Source organism: Strix uralensis, chromosome 15, assembly GCF_047716275.1.
Source record: "Strix uralensis isolate ZFMK-TIS-50842 chromosome 15, bStrUra1, whole genome shotgun sequence".
NCBI lineage: Eukaryota > Metazoa > Chordata > Aves > Strigiformes > Strigidae > Strix > Strix uralensis.
The window spans coordinates 17,259,540-17,278,919 of record NC_133986.1 but is presented as its reverse complement, the minus strand read 5'-3'; the positions used below and the strand labels follow the sequence as shown (position 1 = coordinate 17,278,919).

At 41.0% G+C, this 19,380-nt stretch overlaps 1 protein-coding gene across 2 annotated transcripts in view; it reads right to left on the bottom strand.

The window, feature by feature from the left end:
- Positions 1–19,380, bottom strand: part of PTPRJ (protein tyrosine phosphatase receptor type J) — a 75,605-nt gene that overhangs the window by 23,644 nt on the left and 32,581 nt on the right. For both annotated transcript variants that reach the window (XM_074884591.1, XM_074884592.1), the window contains exons 2-5: positions 2,939–2,957; positions 1,822–1,989; positions 798–1,064; positions 5–271 (exon numbers count right to left, since the gene is read on the bottom strand). In XM_074884591.1, the coding sequence (XP_074740692.1) occupies positions 5–271; positions 798–1,064; positions 1,822–1,989; positions 2,939–2,957 (721 nt within the window). The remainder of the gene's footprint in view (positions 1–4; positions 272–797; positions 1,065–1,821; positions 1,990–2,938; positions 2,958–19,380) is intronic.

Genomic DNA, 19,380 nt, shown 5'->3' with positions numbered 1-19,380 from the left:
TTACCTGTATACAGGCTTATGGATGATCCTTCTCCTTCTGTCCGACCATCATCTGCTACTGCAAATACCGTGAATTTGTACGTGGTTCCGGGGATTAAATCAGTAATTTTGACTTTGGTGACATTGGACGTCAGGTTCCTAACAGAGGTCCCACTCTCAACCTCTATCCTGTACGTGTAGGAGCTGGAAGCAGTGTTGTTCACGACCCATGTTAGGTTGACAGAAGTCATGCCAACATATTCTGCCTCGAGATCAAGAACTGGGCTGGGTTCTGTGAAAGACAAGACATCCATCTGTCAACCTGCAAGAATATCTGCTCACATACATGGACAGAAGAAACACAGGCACACCACTGCCTCACTCTTCCCCTCACTCACTGTTCAGAGTGCAGGAGCACCCCAACAACATCACCAGATGCTCCCAGAGGCTTTTGTGTCAACAAGCAGCTAAGGGAGAACTGAAGAGAAGTCATTCTGAGTGGGATTCGTCTCCCTTAGACACTCCAAAACAGAAGCACAGGGCCTCCCTTTGGAATCTAGAGAGGTGGAAAGAGATGAGGATGGAGGGGAAGATGGGGAAGATAGATAATTAAAATGAAAACAAAACCATCAGGGCTATGTTTCTGCTGCACACTAACATCCCATCATTTGCATATAGCCCGGATCAGGCTTCAGGACTAAAACATCATGCCTATACACAATAGTACTGAATTACAATCCTCCCAGAAGTAGGTAGAGCCCTGAGCTGCACAGAAAAATAGTCCACCAGAAATAGGGCTGCAAGCAACTGTGACTTACTTGTATACAGGCTTATGGATGATCCTTCTCCTTCTGTCTCATCATCACTTGCTACTGCAAATAATGTGAAATTATACAGTGTCCCAGGGATTAACTCAGTAATTTCAGTTTTGGTGACATTGGATGTCAGGTTCTTAACAGAGGTACCACTCACAACCTCTATCCTGTACGTGTAGGAGTTCGAAGCAGTGTCGTTCACCGCCCATGTTAAACTGACAGAAGTCATACCAACATATTCTGCCTTGAGATCAAGGACTGGGATGGGCTCTGTGAAAGGCAAGAAAAAAACCCAAACTTTTAACCTGCAGGAATATTTGCTGACAAACACATAAAGCACTCTTGTCCCCACCCTACCCAAATGAGAGGTCTCTGTAAAACAGTAATCAGTCTGGGAAAATAATCAAGCCATCCTTGTATGTTGCAAGGCACACTTGCTAGCGCTGCAATCTAACTCAAGTTTTACTTTAGGAGTAAAACTGTCTAGGTGCAGCAGTGGTTACCATCCTGCCTCAGCTGTCAGCTTCATGCAGTGTGCTGAGAAAGACTGGAACACACAACCTCCTGGTTTTTTTTTTTCCTAAACTGGCTCTCCCAAAGAGAAAAGCTCTTCCCGCTGCAAGATTCACTTGCCTCCCCTCTACATACATGATACAGCACCCTCTGTACTAGGTAGGTACTTCAGCTGTACTGTTACGTATATATTTCAAATCTGTATGTCACAGTATGTTTGAATTGTTGCAGCTTTACAAATCTAAAAAGCTATAAAAACAGGGGAGGGAGCCCAAGTCTAACAGTCATAAAACTATTCCAAGGCCACATGCCAATCAGTGTTAAACTGCACTCCCAGTCAGCTGTGCAGATACATTTCTTTGGCTCATTTGCTACTCCAGTAAAGCAGTTGGATTCACGCCCCTGCACTGCTCTTTGCACTCTGGACTAGAGCTCAGACTTAAAATGCTAGCACAGTATAAAAGCACAAAACACCCTGAAGATTCACATCCCAGCCACATTCCAAATCACTTACGTGTTACATTATTCTGACCACCTATTGTCTGGTCGGACAGTGACACATCCCTGGTCCATCTTCCACCTCCATAGGTTTTGGTCCCACTTGTAGAGTTTACTGATAATTTATCATTACTACTGGTTCCTGTTTCCACAGTTACATTTTTTGAGCTGCAATCTTCAGTGCCTGAAAGAGAAGACAAAGCACTAAGTACCTTCACAAAACTTCTGGGTTTCCCATTTGCAAAAGTATAGTCATTTATAAATATCATGCACAGAACCACAGTCAATTCTGTTTTCCCAGTTTGTTCTCCTAGAGCTGTCACTGCACATTTCCTAGTTTTACCACTTTTAATTTTTGTGACATGATTTGGATTAGATTAAGAGATTGCCACATTATTTTGGTCATTCACTGACTCTACTCATTGTTTGGATGAAAGCTACCATGATCTGCTTTTTTTCAGTGCAGTTTTGTTTGAAAAGAATTGAACAAACTTGCAGCCACATTCTGTGTGTGTATTTTCCTCATGAATACATGAGAAGCTAGCTGCTCTACTTAACCTGGCATAGCAATTTTGTCTCTTCCCCCAGTGTATCAGCAAAAAAGTTCTCATATTCCCATAAGTAAGGAAGAGCCATCGTATACCTACAGAAAACAAAATTAAGTTGATGTAGCACAGCCAAAAGTGTGGAGAGAGTTGATTTAGGCCCTAAAATTTAAAGGCTGACTCATGCAAGTCTGATGTTCGAAATTCAGGTAGAACTCATTTGCAAGTACTTTTGGAAACTTCCGCCACATGAAAACTTGTAATCTTGGCAAGTACAGCAGTTACTATGCTCACTTCAGAAAATCCTTAAAGCATCAGGTCAGGTGTCTTTTTTTTTGTTTTGGGGTTTGTTTGGTTTGTATTGCCTTTAAGGATATTTTCCAATCTTTCTAAGTGTATTATATCTGTAATTGATTTTACCAGAACACTTTGCAAACTGAGTACATATTTGTATCTTTAAATATCCTTAAATGCACTGCAGGAATTACAGTCACTAAAATAAGCAAGTTTACATTTTTTAATGCTATTAAGATAATGAGGGCTATATTTAAAAAAAATAATAAAAGTGAGCAACAGAATGATACTTACAGGCAATCGTACATCTGACCTGGAAAACAAAAATAAATAATAGAAATTAAAACTTTAAAACTACCAGAAGCTCAAGGAAAATACGGATTGGTTTAAATAACACATGGAACGGGGAATCAGTTTAAAAAAATCCAGACTTTTCAACCTGCAGAAGAGATACCTAAAAATCTACTGACATAAAAATAACACCAAAAGTATACAAACTATTAGAGAAAAAAACCCAAACATGCTGGTAAAATGATAGTTTCCACTTTTTTTAAAAAAATAGTTTATTTTGTCACAAAACCAGCTTGCATAACATATGCTGATTCTTTTACACATATGAACTTAAAACCAAAACCTACAAGATCTTAGTCAAAAGAGACTTTAGTTAGCACCTTCAACACCATCCCACAAAAAATGGGTGATGCGAATTAGGTCTTTTTTATTCATAAGATTTTTCCTTTCATCCTATTGCTGTATAATCTCTCACAGAAGAATATTTTGCATTTTCTGAAACAAACTCAGCACAGCCACAGTTCAAAGCACTTGGTATATATTCTGGAATCTAGTTTATGTATGTGTATATATCCGTAAGGTACCAGCAGTTGCCATTTAACTGCAGCCTGAAACTACTCTGCTAGCAATACTGATAAGCACACCAGAATTCTGCTTTGAAAATGTTTTTAGTGTTTAAACTTCACGTTTTTACTTCCAGATAAGCCATTTCGCTTCCTGTTAGTGTGCAATTTGGCCTGTAAATTGTTTTCTTCATCTCCCTCCAGGTGGCATCACAAAATGCTCCTAAAAGAGTGAAAAGCCCCAGGCTGAGGTCTGCAGGAGCTCGAGAGGCAAACCGTGATTTCCTGAGACTCTGGTATCCAGCTGACACCAACCGACTGCAGCAGCCACTTTTGTCATGTAACAAACAGATTACTTCAGCAATTGCACCAAGGATTAAATACAACTATTCACCTGGCAAAGCTAAACGTGACAAGGCAAACGCAAGCACGCGGAGATCCGTGTCCCAGGGACAGGCAGGTCCCCAGTGGGGGGCTGGAGATCCACAGCACCTTGTGCGAAGGGGGCTTGCGGGCTTGGGAGGTTTCTACCCACACACCTCTGGGTCTGGTTTTGGCATCACGGTGGGTGCAGGAAGAGGCAGAATCCAACCATGGTGGCTCTACCACCACCTGCAGCAGGGCTAGTCTTTTGGTTGGACATTACACTGTGTTGCTCCTAGATAATCCAGCTTAGCTTTATGTCAGATGGTGCGTTACCCACACAAAGCACCCAAGCCTGCTGACTGCAGAGGTTGACACGTTTATCTAAAGCACTTCAAATTGTCTCATCTTCTTTTTCCACCGTTTTCTTAGACAGTTTCTCAGATGTTTCTGCAATTCCATGAGTTAACTCAAAAGAAGCAGCTATTTCACAACGCAATGCTTGAACCCCAAATCACTCACTGCCCAGCTCTCATGGTGCTGCTGCCACAAATAGCTCCCACAGCAGTAACTCCCTGCATCACAGTCACAGGCCCAAGCAGACACACTCTCCAAATTAGTCAGAAGATACTGTTAAATCTTGTTCTCCATATGAGAGACTACAAAAAGCACTCTCCACAGAGATGAGGCAGGCCAGCTGACTAGAAGCAAGCCCTCCAGCTTTACAAGAAGTGCAACAGAAGCAAACTTCAAGTGGAGGGACCCCCTTCCAGCCTGTGATGGTCTTGGTGCCACAGCAAGAGTTTGGGCAAAAGAGCACTTGTAAGCATCAAAAAACTAACAACACCTGGTCTTCTATAGCACAGCCCTACTGAGAACTCAGCACACACAGGACATTACTTGGGATGCAGACGTCCCACCTACAAGCGTGAGGCTCCTTCTCAACCTTTCTGAATATTTGAGAGCCCAGCCAAACTGCAAGGTTGTTATGAAGTGAGGAAACATTCATCTGCACTCAGGTCAAGAGTTCTTCTGTATTCTTTCACAAAGAAGTGGCCAAGGAAGAATAAACTACAAAAGAAAAAGCCACTCTTAAGGCAGGAAAACACTACTGTGCAGTGTTCAGGGTAGAAGTGCTAAGCTATGTGGAAACAGCTGCTGAATGATGAGCAAAAGGTGAGATTCCATGAAAAGCAGGGCAATGTTAAAGCAATGTTTAATAAGAAAGGGAAATAGCAAAAAGAACAAAAACAAGAAACGCCACAGAACTGTGTAAATCACAGTGATTTCTGCAGCCCCACAGACAGAAGAGCTTGACATCATTCACGACCTGTCCTTCAGTTACTTTCTCTTCTGTAAAACTGCCTTAAGATTATGAAGTTTCTCGTTTCCTTCCCCTCCTCGAGTTCAGAGGCACAGCATCCTTTCTGAGCAACAGGAACAACAGTGTATGACTGAGAAACAGGTATGCCACTACCAAGTCCCCTGCACCCTTGCTTCTCATCTCCCTGTTTCTTCCCTGCTTGCTCAAACAAGAAGCATGTTGATTCCAGTTTTACCCCCAGCTACAGCCATCTGATCCAACAGCAAATTATTACCAAGCCACTACAAACTTGGTTGTACTGTCACGCGTAGGTTTTGTTATTGATGCTCAAACAACAAAAGGGAGGTTATGCTATAACTCCTGCCACATGATGAATGAACAGCTTCCCATCACTTTACTTGCTTTTGTTTATCACACACTTTGGCAATACCCCCTCACAATACCCCTCTGACTTTCCAGAACCCTATGTGCAAACCAAATTCAAAAAAAAGCACCATCCTGTCAGCAGCAGGCAGGCCTCCTTCTGAAACCCTAAACCGCACAAAACAAATGATCCCATTCCCAAGCGTCAGGCTGCCTGACTCAGTCATTCCGTGCTGTATTTTTCAACATAAGCCATGAACTGAAACGTTTGGCCTTATGTTATTACTTAATGAGATGCTATTTATACAAAACATTTGTTTATTATTTCAGAGGATATTTGCACTGAACACCTGATTCTCCTTCTGTTCGCATCTAATGTATCAGGAGCCCTGCTATCTTTGCTTTTCTTTTCAATAACACGAATCCGTATTATTCATGTATAGAGTTGGGTATTTTTTAAACAAAAAAACCCGAACTTGGGGTAGGGGTGGAGTATCTCTCCCCAAGAAAATAAAAGACAGCAAAACGCTGAACACCGAACATTTCAACTGAACAACAGGAGAGATGTGTATACACAAACTCATCGCTGTCATCAGCTATGACAAATTAATCTTTTCATATGTCACACAGCCATGCTTAGAGCCCGATCAAAGGCTGTACGCTCCAGAGGAGCCGAATAATTAATCTGCACCCGCACAAGGTCTGTCCGGCGCTCCTTATGTGTGCAGTTTATTACTGACCAGGAGTTGGTGGTGTGTAATAGATGCAGGATTCAGCTCCATCCCCCTCAGGTATACAGTGGGTCACCTAATTGAGGACTTATTATTATTAGTCTCACAGGTAATCTTACCGAGGAAGAAATAAGATGTGCTGCAGGAAAACACCTTCAAAAATACGAGGGGACCCAGAAGCCCAGGTTCCACTGATATTTGATAAGACTTAGACGAAGAGATTTTCAGGAGCAGGATTTAAAATGTGCCTGCTGTACACATACATCAGGGGAGCCACAGGAGATGGTCAGCCACGGGGAATACAGCAGTCCCTCCCCTTCTGCTGGCTGCAAGACTTTAGATCAGCTTGGCCCTGCTGCCAAACTGTGCCCTCTAATGAAGTTAGGGTTCCTGCACTGAGGGGAAAGCCCTTATTGACATCAGCCCACCTGCCTGGGGTGCTCCAGTTTCCAAAACAAACAATGTGGTTTGGTTCATGTAAATACAAGGATAAGAAGCTGGCTAAACAGTCAAAGTGAGCAAACCAAAAAATCCTAACCAAAAAAACCCCTTAGCCGCAAATCCTTTCTGAAAACACTACTTGAGGCTGCTGCTTACTGTTTCTTGTGTGCTCACCAGTGTGTGCCTTGTGACTCAGATGCAAAAAACCAGGAAATTAATCACACCCCTCTCAAAGCTAACGATCTTTCATATGTGTACCTTCAGATCTTGTCTTCTCCACCCACCCATCCTCTCAGGTTTGGAGGAGCTCCGCAAAAATACCATTAGGCTATCACAGTGGTCTCCAAATTCTTTCTCAATACCCTTTCACAAAAGCAACAGCATAATTAAGATCACTGTCCCAGTAACCCTGGTCTTGCCTCCTTTTATTTTTCCTATGCCCACCTACCACAGTTGTCCCACATTCATAACTATGGGCTTCAGGGCAACCACCACACTGCAACCATCAGGATGGTTTTAAGACTCCAGGCTTTGCTTTGCTGACGGTTATCAGTCATCACTACACAGCTGACAAACATTAACCAGCAAAGACGCAGTAACTCAGGCACTTGCAGACTGCTCTGTCACCTCTGATATTTCATACTTATCATAGGTGTATTCAGAAAGCATTCCCACAGAAAGGTTTCATTCAAGGTCACACAAAGTAAGTGAAAATTAAACCCTGGAATATCACTGGGAAGCCCCACAATAATGGAAATGGGATTGTCCAGGTATTGCATCCACAGACTGATAAGAGCTTTCCAATACTTGCTGATTTTCTAGGATTTGTAAGGCATTGACTGCTGTTCCAGCTGGGGACACCTTCCCACTTCACTGGCAATGTAAAGTCTGAATCAGCAGGGAGTGACACCTTCCTGAAAGAGATAACAGTCTCGAAGTCAGGATGGGGTTTGGAAAGATGTAATGTTTCTGTCTCTTGAAACCCATCTCAGGGCTGTTTCACGTCATTCTTTTCCATGTTATGTCCAAACTAATGAAGTCTGTATGCTTACAGTGCCAGGCAAGAAAAATGAGATCACCTGAACTGGGGCATAAAACTACATGCCTAAATATGTATGAACCTAGTTCAAGTAACATGCCTTACTTTGGAAATTTCTGGGTTTTGGGGTGAAGAAATATCACACTGGAAAATGAGCTTAAATATACTCGTGTAATATTTTGCCCTATTTTCTAATTTCTTCCTAAAATGTCCTGTCTTCAATTGCAAAGCATTTTTCTGCATTTTAAGTAGACAAACTTCTAAGCACAAATTCCTATTCTACTATTGTAAAATGCATAGAAATTCATACGCAATCAAAGATATGCCAAGCCAAGAAAAGCAAGTGTTTTCCCCTGTGCTTACTGTATGAAAAGAAAAAAGACAATGTAGATTAAGCCTGTGTACTATAGATTTGCTCCAAGCTATGCTAACAGTTCAGTTACCAATTTCAGTAGCATTCGTGAATGCTCAGCCCTCCTGTATCAGGTCCTTACTACATGAAGGAGGAAACAGTCAACAGGAGGCTAAGTCAGAAGCTAACACTTAATTATGTTATATAGTTTCATTTAAGATTGATTACTTTCTGGATTTAGGGTTTTGTTTTGGTTTTTTTCCTTTTCCAGTGTATATTTACTCTGCTAAATTCATTTTAACTGTAATCCACAACAGGGGTTTTGTATTCAAATTAACTCTAGATGATCTCAATAATATGACACATTCACTTCCAACAAAAAAATGAAAATATGCTGTGGCAAGTGTCAGCAACACGTGTCTTCCCTCTGGTATCTTAGGCAGGCACTCACAGCCCATCCACAAAACACTATCTCACAGAATGTTTGGTTTAAGTGGGTTTATACTGGGGGAAAAAAGCTCTAATTTTGGAAGTAGTGCACTAAGTTTTTGCAAGATCTGCGGAGTCTTCTCTTCTTTTAACCCTAAATGAGCAGCTCCACTAATGAGAGTGCATTGGACCAGATGGAGATCCAGAACCCAGAAGAAAACAAACATGAGCTGATGTTTGTTATTAATCGGGTAGGGCTGGACACTCTTAAGACACAACATTGTATGAGGAAGCTACGCAAAACCCTAAAGCAGTTGACAGCCATACACAACTCTGCACAGGCTATTTTGAGCTATTATGTAGTTATGTGAAAGAGGAAAGACTATTTCCACTTTGCATGTATTTATATTTTACCCCTGACATTTCTAAATTCTGTCTTCCCTGAAGCAAGCTTTTCTCCTAAGAGGGACCAAATATCATTTTTTCCACTGGCTTTTATGAAAACAGATGAGGAGATTCTGGTTTGTGCAGCACCTCCAGTGAACTAAAAATGTTGTGGAAGACAAAGCCTTGTAGAAAAGCCAAGATGAGACACCAAATGAAAATTCATAGTGAAACATACTGGAGAAAGTTCTTTCTTCCTCTCCTGATTTTTCCCCAAGTTTTACCTGTATCTGCTTCTCAGATGGCTAGCCTAGGAGCAGGAGTTTCTGGGCAACATATCCAAAATAAAGAGAAAAACACAGAATGTATCTCATCTGAACTGCACCTATTAGTCTGTCTCTCTTTCCTCAGTCCTACCTTCAAGAAAAAATTTCTCAGTGAAGTTTTCCTGTGGTGTTGTACAAGGAAGTGATTCACCTACCTGTGCATATACAAAACGAACAAGCAACAGAAACACCTAAGACCAAGCAGCACAGATTTTGGTAGGAAATGGGCTGACAACAGGCCCAGACACCAAACACGACTGCATCGCAACTGATAGCTCGCTCACCACGGACCATAGGAAGCACCATCAGACTTCTTTTCAATGGCTTCCAGATCAAACATCAGTCTAAAACTTTTCCATGCAACCCAGTAGTTCTTCTCCATTTCCCCCAAACCTCACAGTTCAGTAGCACCCCTCCAAGCATCCTGCAATCTTCCAACTGAGAAAACAACCACAAAACTTCATCCCAAAGAAAGGCTGAGAAGTTTCAATGAGTTTAAATTACTTGCATAACCCACTAAGTCCTACATGTAATGTCTCTTCAGAGATGATCCTGCTGAAGGAGTTTACAAAGAGAACAGTGTGCTTATTTGACAATGGCAATGAGTAATATTTAAAACGACTACTTACTAAACCCCAAATTGTCCTACTTGAGCTGCACATCATACCGACATCGGTGGAACTGCAGCTGGGTGTATAATGAGCAATGCCTGAATCAAAAAACCTCCTCTTTTAATAAGAATTTTCAGTTAACACTGCCAGTCATTTTCTTTCAAAACTAAGCATCAACCTTTATTTTATGTGAACAAGGCACATTCCTGCCTGTAGCCTAACAGCACTATTTTTTCACTCTGAGTCATTACTCAGGCACACCCTGGAAGAAGGAGGATACAATGAAAAAAAAAAAAAAAAAAAAAAGAAGGGAAAAAAAAAATACTCTTGTGGCAATGACACAATGCTAACTGTCCCCAAATCAGCAGGGTTGGCCACCCAGGCAACATGGAAAACCTACACCAGAGCCAGCAGCCGCCTGGCCTTTGCAGCACAGTCATGAAAATGAGGGGCATTTCCTGACAGGGCCCTATTTCAGATCTGCTTAGCTGAGAGCAACTGTGATTCTCAAGTTTCTCTCTTACCACAAGTAGATTTCACTTGCCTGAGCTGGACACTTTTGACTCTACACAGTCTTTGCTCAGGAAAGTGTTAAAAGATCCTTTACAAGGAGAACAACATTGAGCTGGATTTGGTTTGAGAGTTGTCCAAGTAAAACTAGCTGTAAAGGGATTTAAAAACTTATACAAAAGTTCAAATACAACATCAAGAAAGATGATTTATATTGAAAGTAAAGACCAAATTCTTGATCTATGACACCCTGTCTGGGGGCAGGGGAACCACGGCCTGTGAAAGCCTTCAGCTTGCTCACACGGAGCTCAGAACTGTCTTCATAGACAGAAAATCCTTTTTTTTTTTTGTGGCAGTCTTGATGCTGGTATATGAAGGGCTTGTTGTTTCTTGCCCTACTTCTATACTTTTCTTAGGACAGTTTATCTTTTTGCCCTTACCAGGGTCCTGAAAACTTCCTAATTTAAAAAGCAATGAGGTGTGCAGCTGGAAGAAACAGTCTGTGACCACTGCCCGACAGAGACCTCTCAGGCTAACCTTCATCTCCTCCTTCACGCTCTGTTACTGTTTATTACCATTTATTTATGCTCCTTCAGCACGTTCAGTTCTAACTCCACGTAAAATGCTCCACTAGAATCCAAATAAATTATCTGTATGGCACTGCTCTTGCCCTATAGCTGGGTAAATCTACCCAAAGGGAGGGAGGAAAGCAATCCTTCCCCACCATCCCCAGACAGCAGCTCTGGTTTGGTAATGCAGGCTTGAGACCACTAGAGGCCCCAATAAAACCATCAAACTTCAGCCCGAGTGACTAACAGCAGTGAAATATGCCTAAATTCCCATAAAAGCTGACATATTCTGGAAAGTACAAGGCTAAGGATGATCACGCTAGAGCATAAAGTGTGGATGTAGATGTAAATGTCGGCTCAAATGCAGACTGTGGGAGCTAATGACACCATGCCGAGCTGGCTAAGGCAGGCTCAGCGCATCTTCAAGCATCACAAACCTGTCACGAAGGAAGTAATTTTATACAGTAAATTACTGGCTGGACCTTAGAATTTCTTCATGGCACTTATTTACTACTTCTCACATCTTCAGCTGCGCTGCTCTGTATTGAATCTGCATTTTTTGATGGGCCCTAAAAGCAAAGTAGCATTTGATCAAAACAAATGCAAATTGACTCATAGCAGAAAACGTGGTGCTAAACCTTTTCCAACTCTAAAATAAGTCAGAGATCTGGCTGATCTACAAGGATCAGATTATCACAAAATTTGATTAAACAATGTTTTCCCATATGCTGTTTTCACATGCAGCAACATGGGGCTTTGGGGACACCCTTGAGGTTTGCCTGCAACTGTCAGCCCATTTAATCCTTTAATGAATTTAAACTGTAGCAAAAGACAAATGGACTGTAAGCGTTCAAAACATGTAGTAGTACTCCTGGAAGGGAACAAAAGATCTCATTGTACAGCTCCAGTAAGTTCATCTAGGGCTCTGGTAGAGTCTCGCTTTTCCTCCTCTTTGAACAGAGCTGAATAGAAACAGGAATGAGAATTGGCTCCGCCATCACCAGACTCGCCTCTATGAATACATTGAGGCTGCATGAGAAGTTATTCACTGACAACAACATGGGCTCTCTCTCACTTACCAGTCAATAGACATGTTTATCAAAGGTCAACTTCATGGCCATCTGGGAGGACAAGTTATGGTGGAAAAAGGCTGGATGATGCAGGGACAGAACTGGAGATCAAATTGACAGTACAGTCTGACCAGCTGCAAACTTTTTATTCTAGGAAAATAATATCCATGTCTTCTTTCTCCTTCCAAGATACATGAAGGAGTTCCTGCTGATCTGCATGTTTGGCTTAGCTCTGACACACATCAAATAGCTAGTAGCTCATTTCAAACTCTTATATTTAATAGGAAGATGAGTTACATTATTTATTATGAGTCACAAAACATGTTCATTTCAAATAAATTGCATATTGTATCACTGTGCAGTGTTTGCTTAGCCTTGTACATCGCTTGAAAAAAAAAACAGAGGAAGCTTTTAAAACTAGGAGTCAATTTTTACAACATTTTGGTCATCGCTTGCTTAGCGCAGTAATACCACTGATATGGCTTCCCATAGCCTTTGTTATTTCCATACAATTACAGATTTGCTGTTACCTCTAGCACCAGAATACAAAAGCATGCCGCCTTCCATTGCATGGTCTTAACAGACAAATCCAAAGTTTTCATAAAAGATTACTGAAAATAACCTTTAAAAAAAGTGCAATTAATTGAAAGACAAACATTCCTTAAATTTACCCAATTTCATCCAAACTGGTTGTATTACCACTAAATTAATATCCACTAACAGCAAGTTTAACAATGGAGTACAATTATTTCGATCAGAAATTCACCATCTACTTGACGATGGTTCTTGCAAATTTTAAAACCGCAAGATTTTAAAAAGAAAATTTCTATAAAAGTTATGTTTTCTGAAGGCACACATATACATTTTATACAGGCTGCCTTCTGTTAACAGATTGCCTAGGCAAAGTATTTTAAAAGCACTTTGAAGGTTTATTAGAAGTAGTGGTGCACTATTAAGAATAATTCTGTCATACAGGCCTCCACAACATTCGACTCCTAATGGAAAACCAGAAAGGGGCAGCAACAACTGCAGTACCATCCTTCAGGCACTTTGGCAGGATCTCACTGTGGCAGAGTCTGTAGTAGCAACTATTGCCTCAACTGTGGCCAAAAAAAGTGAGATATTACTCCTTTTTAATACCAGTCAGGCACCAACACTGCAGAAGAGATTGGGGGTAGGGAAGGGCTTCATCAGTATCTCTGTTTTTCCCATGTTATTAACCCATTTAGTCAAATTATTTTTTAAAAAGTGTATTTGGGACAATTAGAAACTCAAGTCTAAGGATGTCCCCAAGATATCCTCAATGTATTTTAGACAAGCCTCTCTTAATACTTCTATACAAAATGGCAGGAAGAAAGAAGAGCAGCAGGTACTAGAATCAGTTGTAACTCCTCATCCTTCTGCTTCATTCTTATTGCATCTTCAGCAACACCTAAATAGTTCCTTAAATTAATTATTCTTTGACTCAAACTGAAAGTCACGAGAGTAGATTTGATTTTATTTCACGCAGATAATATGTTCAATGTCTTTGAAACATTAGATGTATTCTCTTTTGCTCCTGTGTCCTCAACAAACCACAAACACGAAAACTGAAAAATATCACTACTTCTCTAGAAGCTTTCTAACCTGGAGTTAAACTGTAGAAACAGTTTCCCTGCAGCACCACAAAATGCCTTGGAAGTCTAGAAAGACAAGATTTATATACATACAGGTTTATATGGATTTCACATGTTAAAAGATGAAACAATGCCTACAATGAATGGCAGCAAAGCATTTCAACCAAGAGAATAACAAATGGTAGTAAAACATTTCCATATCAGAGACATTTGTTTCTGGCCTGACATTTAGTGTTTAATTTTTAATACTTTAGCTATTGCAAAGTATAAACGTCTCTATCGTTTTCAGGGAGAAAAGAAGGACATACCCAAAACCAGCTAGAGCACAATCATTACTATTATTTATTTGCTTTAAAAAAAAAAGTAAAATACAGGTAAGGCTATGAAAAATAATGCTCAAGTATTGCATTAAAACATTGTGAGAGACGAGAAACCAGGCCTGCGAGAAACTAAGAAAAGCAGCCTGAGAAATACCTAGGCCACAAATGAGATTTTGATTGGTGTGTTAAAAATATACTTCTAAACTTTCTCATCTGCATGTTTAAGACTGACAAGTACCAAAGCTTTGAATAGAAAACCCACGTAAGTATGTCTGTACGTTTGGAGCAGGAGAAGGGTAGAGGAGAAACTCTTCAGTTCACTGTGATGCATTTCACCATGAACACATGGAGCAAAGCTTCATCTTCCCACTCAAATACTAAAGTCACATTAAACTAGCATTAAGACAAAGATAAAACTAAGTCCTCCATGCCTGCATCATATCTTACGTGCACATCACAGAATGTTGTCATTTACTGTATTTGCTCATGTAATAGCCAGATTTCCCCCAGATTATGAGGATAACATACATATTTGTAACTATCTGTAAACTGCTGCTTGCCAGCAGTACCCCCTGTAAAGCAGCAATATGAAACAGCAGTCATGCAAACCTTAAGTGCTCCGCACCACACTGCTGGGTGGGATCTTCTTAGGTCTTTAAAGTTTAGCACATTAAAAAAATACATGAGAAACCAGGGTGCTGAGTCAGAAGTCAAAGTCTTGTATCAGATGCCATAAGTAATTGACACGTGGCTGTTCACCTGCATGAAATGGGCAGGTAGGGGAGAGAGATAAGAGTGAAGAGGAAGTTAATTGCATTCCAGCTGCTAAAACCTTGTTATCTTGTACCTTTTAATTGATGTGGTTGTGCAGACTTCCACACTGCCTTCCCTGAACTGCTCCCTTAGTGGCCTCATGCTCTTTCCTCACCTTCCAGTAAGGGTTAAACCAAGAGTGATTCACAAACTGGATTCCTTTGCACCTCTCCTGTGTTTTACAGAGACAGTCAAAATGTCACAGAGTTATATAATGCTAACACAAACGTAACTACCTGAAAACCAGGTTTGAATAAAGAACGTAAAACTTATAAATGTGATTACAGAAGTAGTGTGCATCCTTCACTGGCTATGGCAGCCTCTCATCATCTCTAGGAGTTACTGCTTTATCACTGCTTATAGCAACTACATTACAGCAGTTCAACTGTGGAAAACAAACTAAGAAGAAAAAGCACTTTGGACCAATTTGCCTTATCAGCAAGAGGTGCCAGCAGGGTTTGATCCACATCCAGCACGGTTTTATCCCTTGTCTGCAAGGCAGAACCTCCACGCTGCGTTTCAGACACTAACTGGGAAGAGTTTTATCAAGATGAAAGACTCAGCTAAGAAGACCCATACAAATGAGACCGAAGGCATACCAAGCCAAGTCGAACTAAAGACCACTGTTCACTGCACCCAGACTGCCCAGCGCAAAGCTGAAAGACTTTTCAAATGATTGAGGAACACATTAGATTGAATATACTGGTGCAGACAAGGCCCCAGTTTAGAAAGATGCCTGATCCATCACCTGACTCAAGCTATGAAAATGGAAATGTACCCGCAGACTTTTTTCTGTCAAGGGAATACCATGTATTGGGACACATGAGTCTCCAGATGCCAAAAGGCATGAAGGCAAATGTCTAGACAACCCCTAAGGGCTGAACATCTCTATAAAGACTTTTTCTCCTTTTCTTTTCTACTCATATATCCTGTCTGCATGACTCATAACCTTTTAAAATCCACTGTTATAACACTTTCTCCCCTGCACCATACAGCAGGTTTTATGTCTATGCTTTTTCTAAGAGCAACTGCATGTTGCAAAGGCTGTGTTGAGTCCACTTTAAATCCAGACTTTAAGATTTAGAGCCCAGCCCCTGCTCTGTCTCTCAAAGACACTGACCAAAGCACATTCCTTACAAGTAAGCCAAACAAACAAAAAAGTGTTTGGATAACTAGGGGGTTTCCTTCTTGTTTTAAAATGGAAGAGAGACCAGCAAGTGTGTGCCCCTGCACTGTTACCCAGGGAGTTCAGATGCAGGCTGCCAAAAAGATGAGTTCTGATCATATACAACATTGTTGCACATATGAAGGAAGATATAGCATCACCCCTTTCTCAATATCATGGTTTTTAAAAAACAAGCAAACAAACAAAAAATAAACCAAAAGAACCCAAAAAAATCAACCATCAACTAGAATGTCTTACCATTGGATAGCTCTAAAATCAGGGGTATGTTTATAGAAAACATTTCAAGATTAAAGCATCCTATAAGAAGCAAGCAGGTAGGGTTTTGTAGGTGTAAAAAAAAAAAATAGAAAAGAGTTTTTGCACTGCTTGTACTTCAACCAACCATGTTTCATTATGGACTGTGAGAACATGAAGTTACCTACTTTCATTCAAACACTACTACTCTGGAGACAGGAATCCAACACCAGCAAAAAACAACCCAAGAAGCAGCCGAACACAAAAGAATTACCTTTATACTGACAGAAGTAGATGGCACAATCAGTCATTAGGCCCAGGGATAATCCTGCACTGGAAGTCACAAGTACTACAATAAAAGCCAGTAATTAACTGGGAAAATCTCCGGTAACAACTTCCACATTTGTTGATCTAACATCTACCACTCAATATTTCCCAGCCAATTTTTCAAAACCTGAACTTAGATGATATGACTTATCACAGTTTAACTTCATATTTAAATAAAAGAAAATGAATTGCACTTGTGGTGGTGTTAACTCTCACTCAAAGCATTTATACTGCAGGTTTATCGAAACTGTCACATCCAAATAACGTCCTTTGTACCCTACATTCAAACTACCCACCCTGGAGACTGTAGAGTGAAACAGCTGAAGAAGGGGATAGTATTTTATTCTTTCTACTGTTTATTCTGATTTACCTAGAATTTCATCCCAAAAGATATTGCCAGTTTTCCCGATCTCTCTCTTATCCCATTTCAGTATATGCTGTATGAAGATTCCTCCCCATCACCAAAAATCAGGACAATAACATTTTAAGCTCTTACATTGTTCTTTCACATACTTCTCCCATGTCATATGAACACTTCATGTACCTATCAAGTCTTAGCACCTATAATATGCAGTCAGTGAGGTTTCTTTCATTAATTTCATTACTATAAATGTAATTGCAATTCCATCAACAGAACACACCAGAGTATTTATAGCAACTGTCAGAAAAGCTGGGTGCAAATGGTGGTTCAGTCACCGCAGAAACATGGTGCCTGCACAGCTACACAACCCAAAATAGACCAAAACATCATCTTCCAACTAAGCTGATCTTCTGCACAAACAACCTTTCCAATAAAGCACCAGAGCTTCCTCCTTTATTTCAAACACTGAACAGACGCCTGAGAGCCAGAACAGCTTTGAATAAGGATGAGTTTAAAATGAGTAATCGTTTCCTCTATTATTATAGAGAGTTTATGTTGCCTCTTGGATATCTTGTTTGTGTTACCATGCGAGCTAGTTCCTTCTACTGCAGTACCACAGCTTTTGGTGCAAAGCTCTCTTTTTAAAGCTATAGGCTTATGAAAAAAAAAACCACAAAACAAACCAAAAGCCCTCACTTGTCTGAGGGAGTCAGGTTTCCTTATCGGCTGAACTGGATCCACACTGCTCATGACAAGCTCAAAGACTACATAACAATAGAGAAACAGGCCTAGCAGATTTTAATATTGCTTTTTCTGGATGGAACCTTTTTTTCCCCCCCTTGCTGAATCATTTATTCATTAAAAAACACAGTTTCAGGGAAGACTAAACTATTCATGAATTTGGGCTGAACTTACAGAAGGGTTCACCCGAGGACAACCCCCTCCGACTTGCATTGAAACCAACGCAGGAGATCGAAATGAACTATTGCGATCATGACAAAAACGTTCAGATGTTGAGCTTGGGGAATAAAAGCCAAAGCAACAAAGGGCTACATTCAGCCATAATACGGTGAAAGTAGTTCCTGATAGCCAAATGGTTACAGCACTCAGCTGGCACGCAGTAGATTCAGGTTGAAATCTCCTCACTGCCCGGCCAACAGACTAATCCTTCTTTATGAAGGTTCACATTTCAGATGGGCACGCTGAGCTGGCTGCAGGGCCACCCACTCACTGGCCCACAGAGGCGATGGGAAAGTGCAGAGCAGGGCCACAGCTCCCTCTCCAAGAGCCATCAGTGTGGCTTAGACCTGTCCTCTACTGTGTGCCCAGTTACCCTTAATTACTGCCGAGCTTGAAACACGTTCCTACTGCAAAGGAGACCCCTGAGAAGGAGTGGGGCTTCAACGAAAGACACACAGAGATAGGCCACTGGGGAAAAACATGGGCTGCTCTCCTCTCCCACTGCCTTCCCCCAACTCCTTCCCCTGTGGCTCTTGGTTTTAAAAACACAAACCACACAGGCAAGAAGCCCAAGCTAAACCACTCAATTATGACGTCACGTCAAATTAACTACCCAAACTGGGGTTTTCTGTGTTTCTATAAGACTTCCCCCTGTCCCCTCACTCCCACACTTTGTTGAATTGCCACAATTTTTTCCCCTTGAAAATTTTGGGGGCAGGGGGGGAAGTTGTTTTCCCATATCTATGCCACCAAATGCAAAAAAAAAGTTTTAGACTTTTGTTTTTCTTTTTATGTTATACCAGAAAAATCTGGCCACTGCAGAACTGCGTGGATTTAGGAGAGGGCGAGTCCGGGACACATTCACATTTTATTAGCACCTAGAGGCCACCAGCCCTGAGAGCAGAAAAACAATAAATAAATGTTAAAAAGAAGCACTGGGGAAAGGCATCTGTTTGCACACCGGGGTGGGGAGGCAGCAGAGTACAAACCACAGGCATAAATTGTTCTTTTTCCTTTCTGTTTAGCTTTCTGCGTAATCCCACTAAATAGCAGTAATTTGGGGAACAGTGTTAAGTTCCTCTATCAAAGGCCACTCAGTACATTCCCCTCATTCAAAAGCAGTTGGAGCACAATAGTAAGAACGTTATTCATTATTTCCTATTACTTAGGGTGGGACTAAATGCTACTCAACAAGCCTGTATATCAGATAGAGACATTATAATACATTCACTGAAATTAATATCCTGGGGAAGAAGGGGTCTGAATGCCAGTTTTGTTTATAGGCAAAAAGAGTAAGAAGATAAACCCAAAAGTCATCTAAATAATCAAAGTCATGGGCAGGACAACTCTATGAAGTGAGATCATAATGCAACGCTCTGATTAACACCAGTAAAGGCAAGTCAATGTATGCATAGCAAAGCAAGATTCTCCAGCCTGGGGTGTTTTGGGAATCTGTATTCCAATGGATGTTCTCACTGCAGCATTCCCAGCCTCAGAATTAAGCCCAAACAGCTCCTTTTATTAGATCTTTACTAGAGAGAAAATACTGTGTT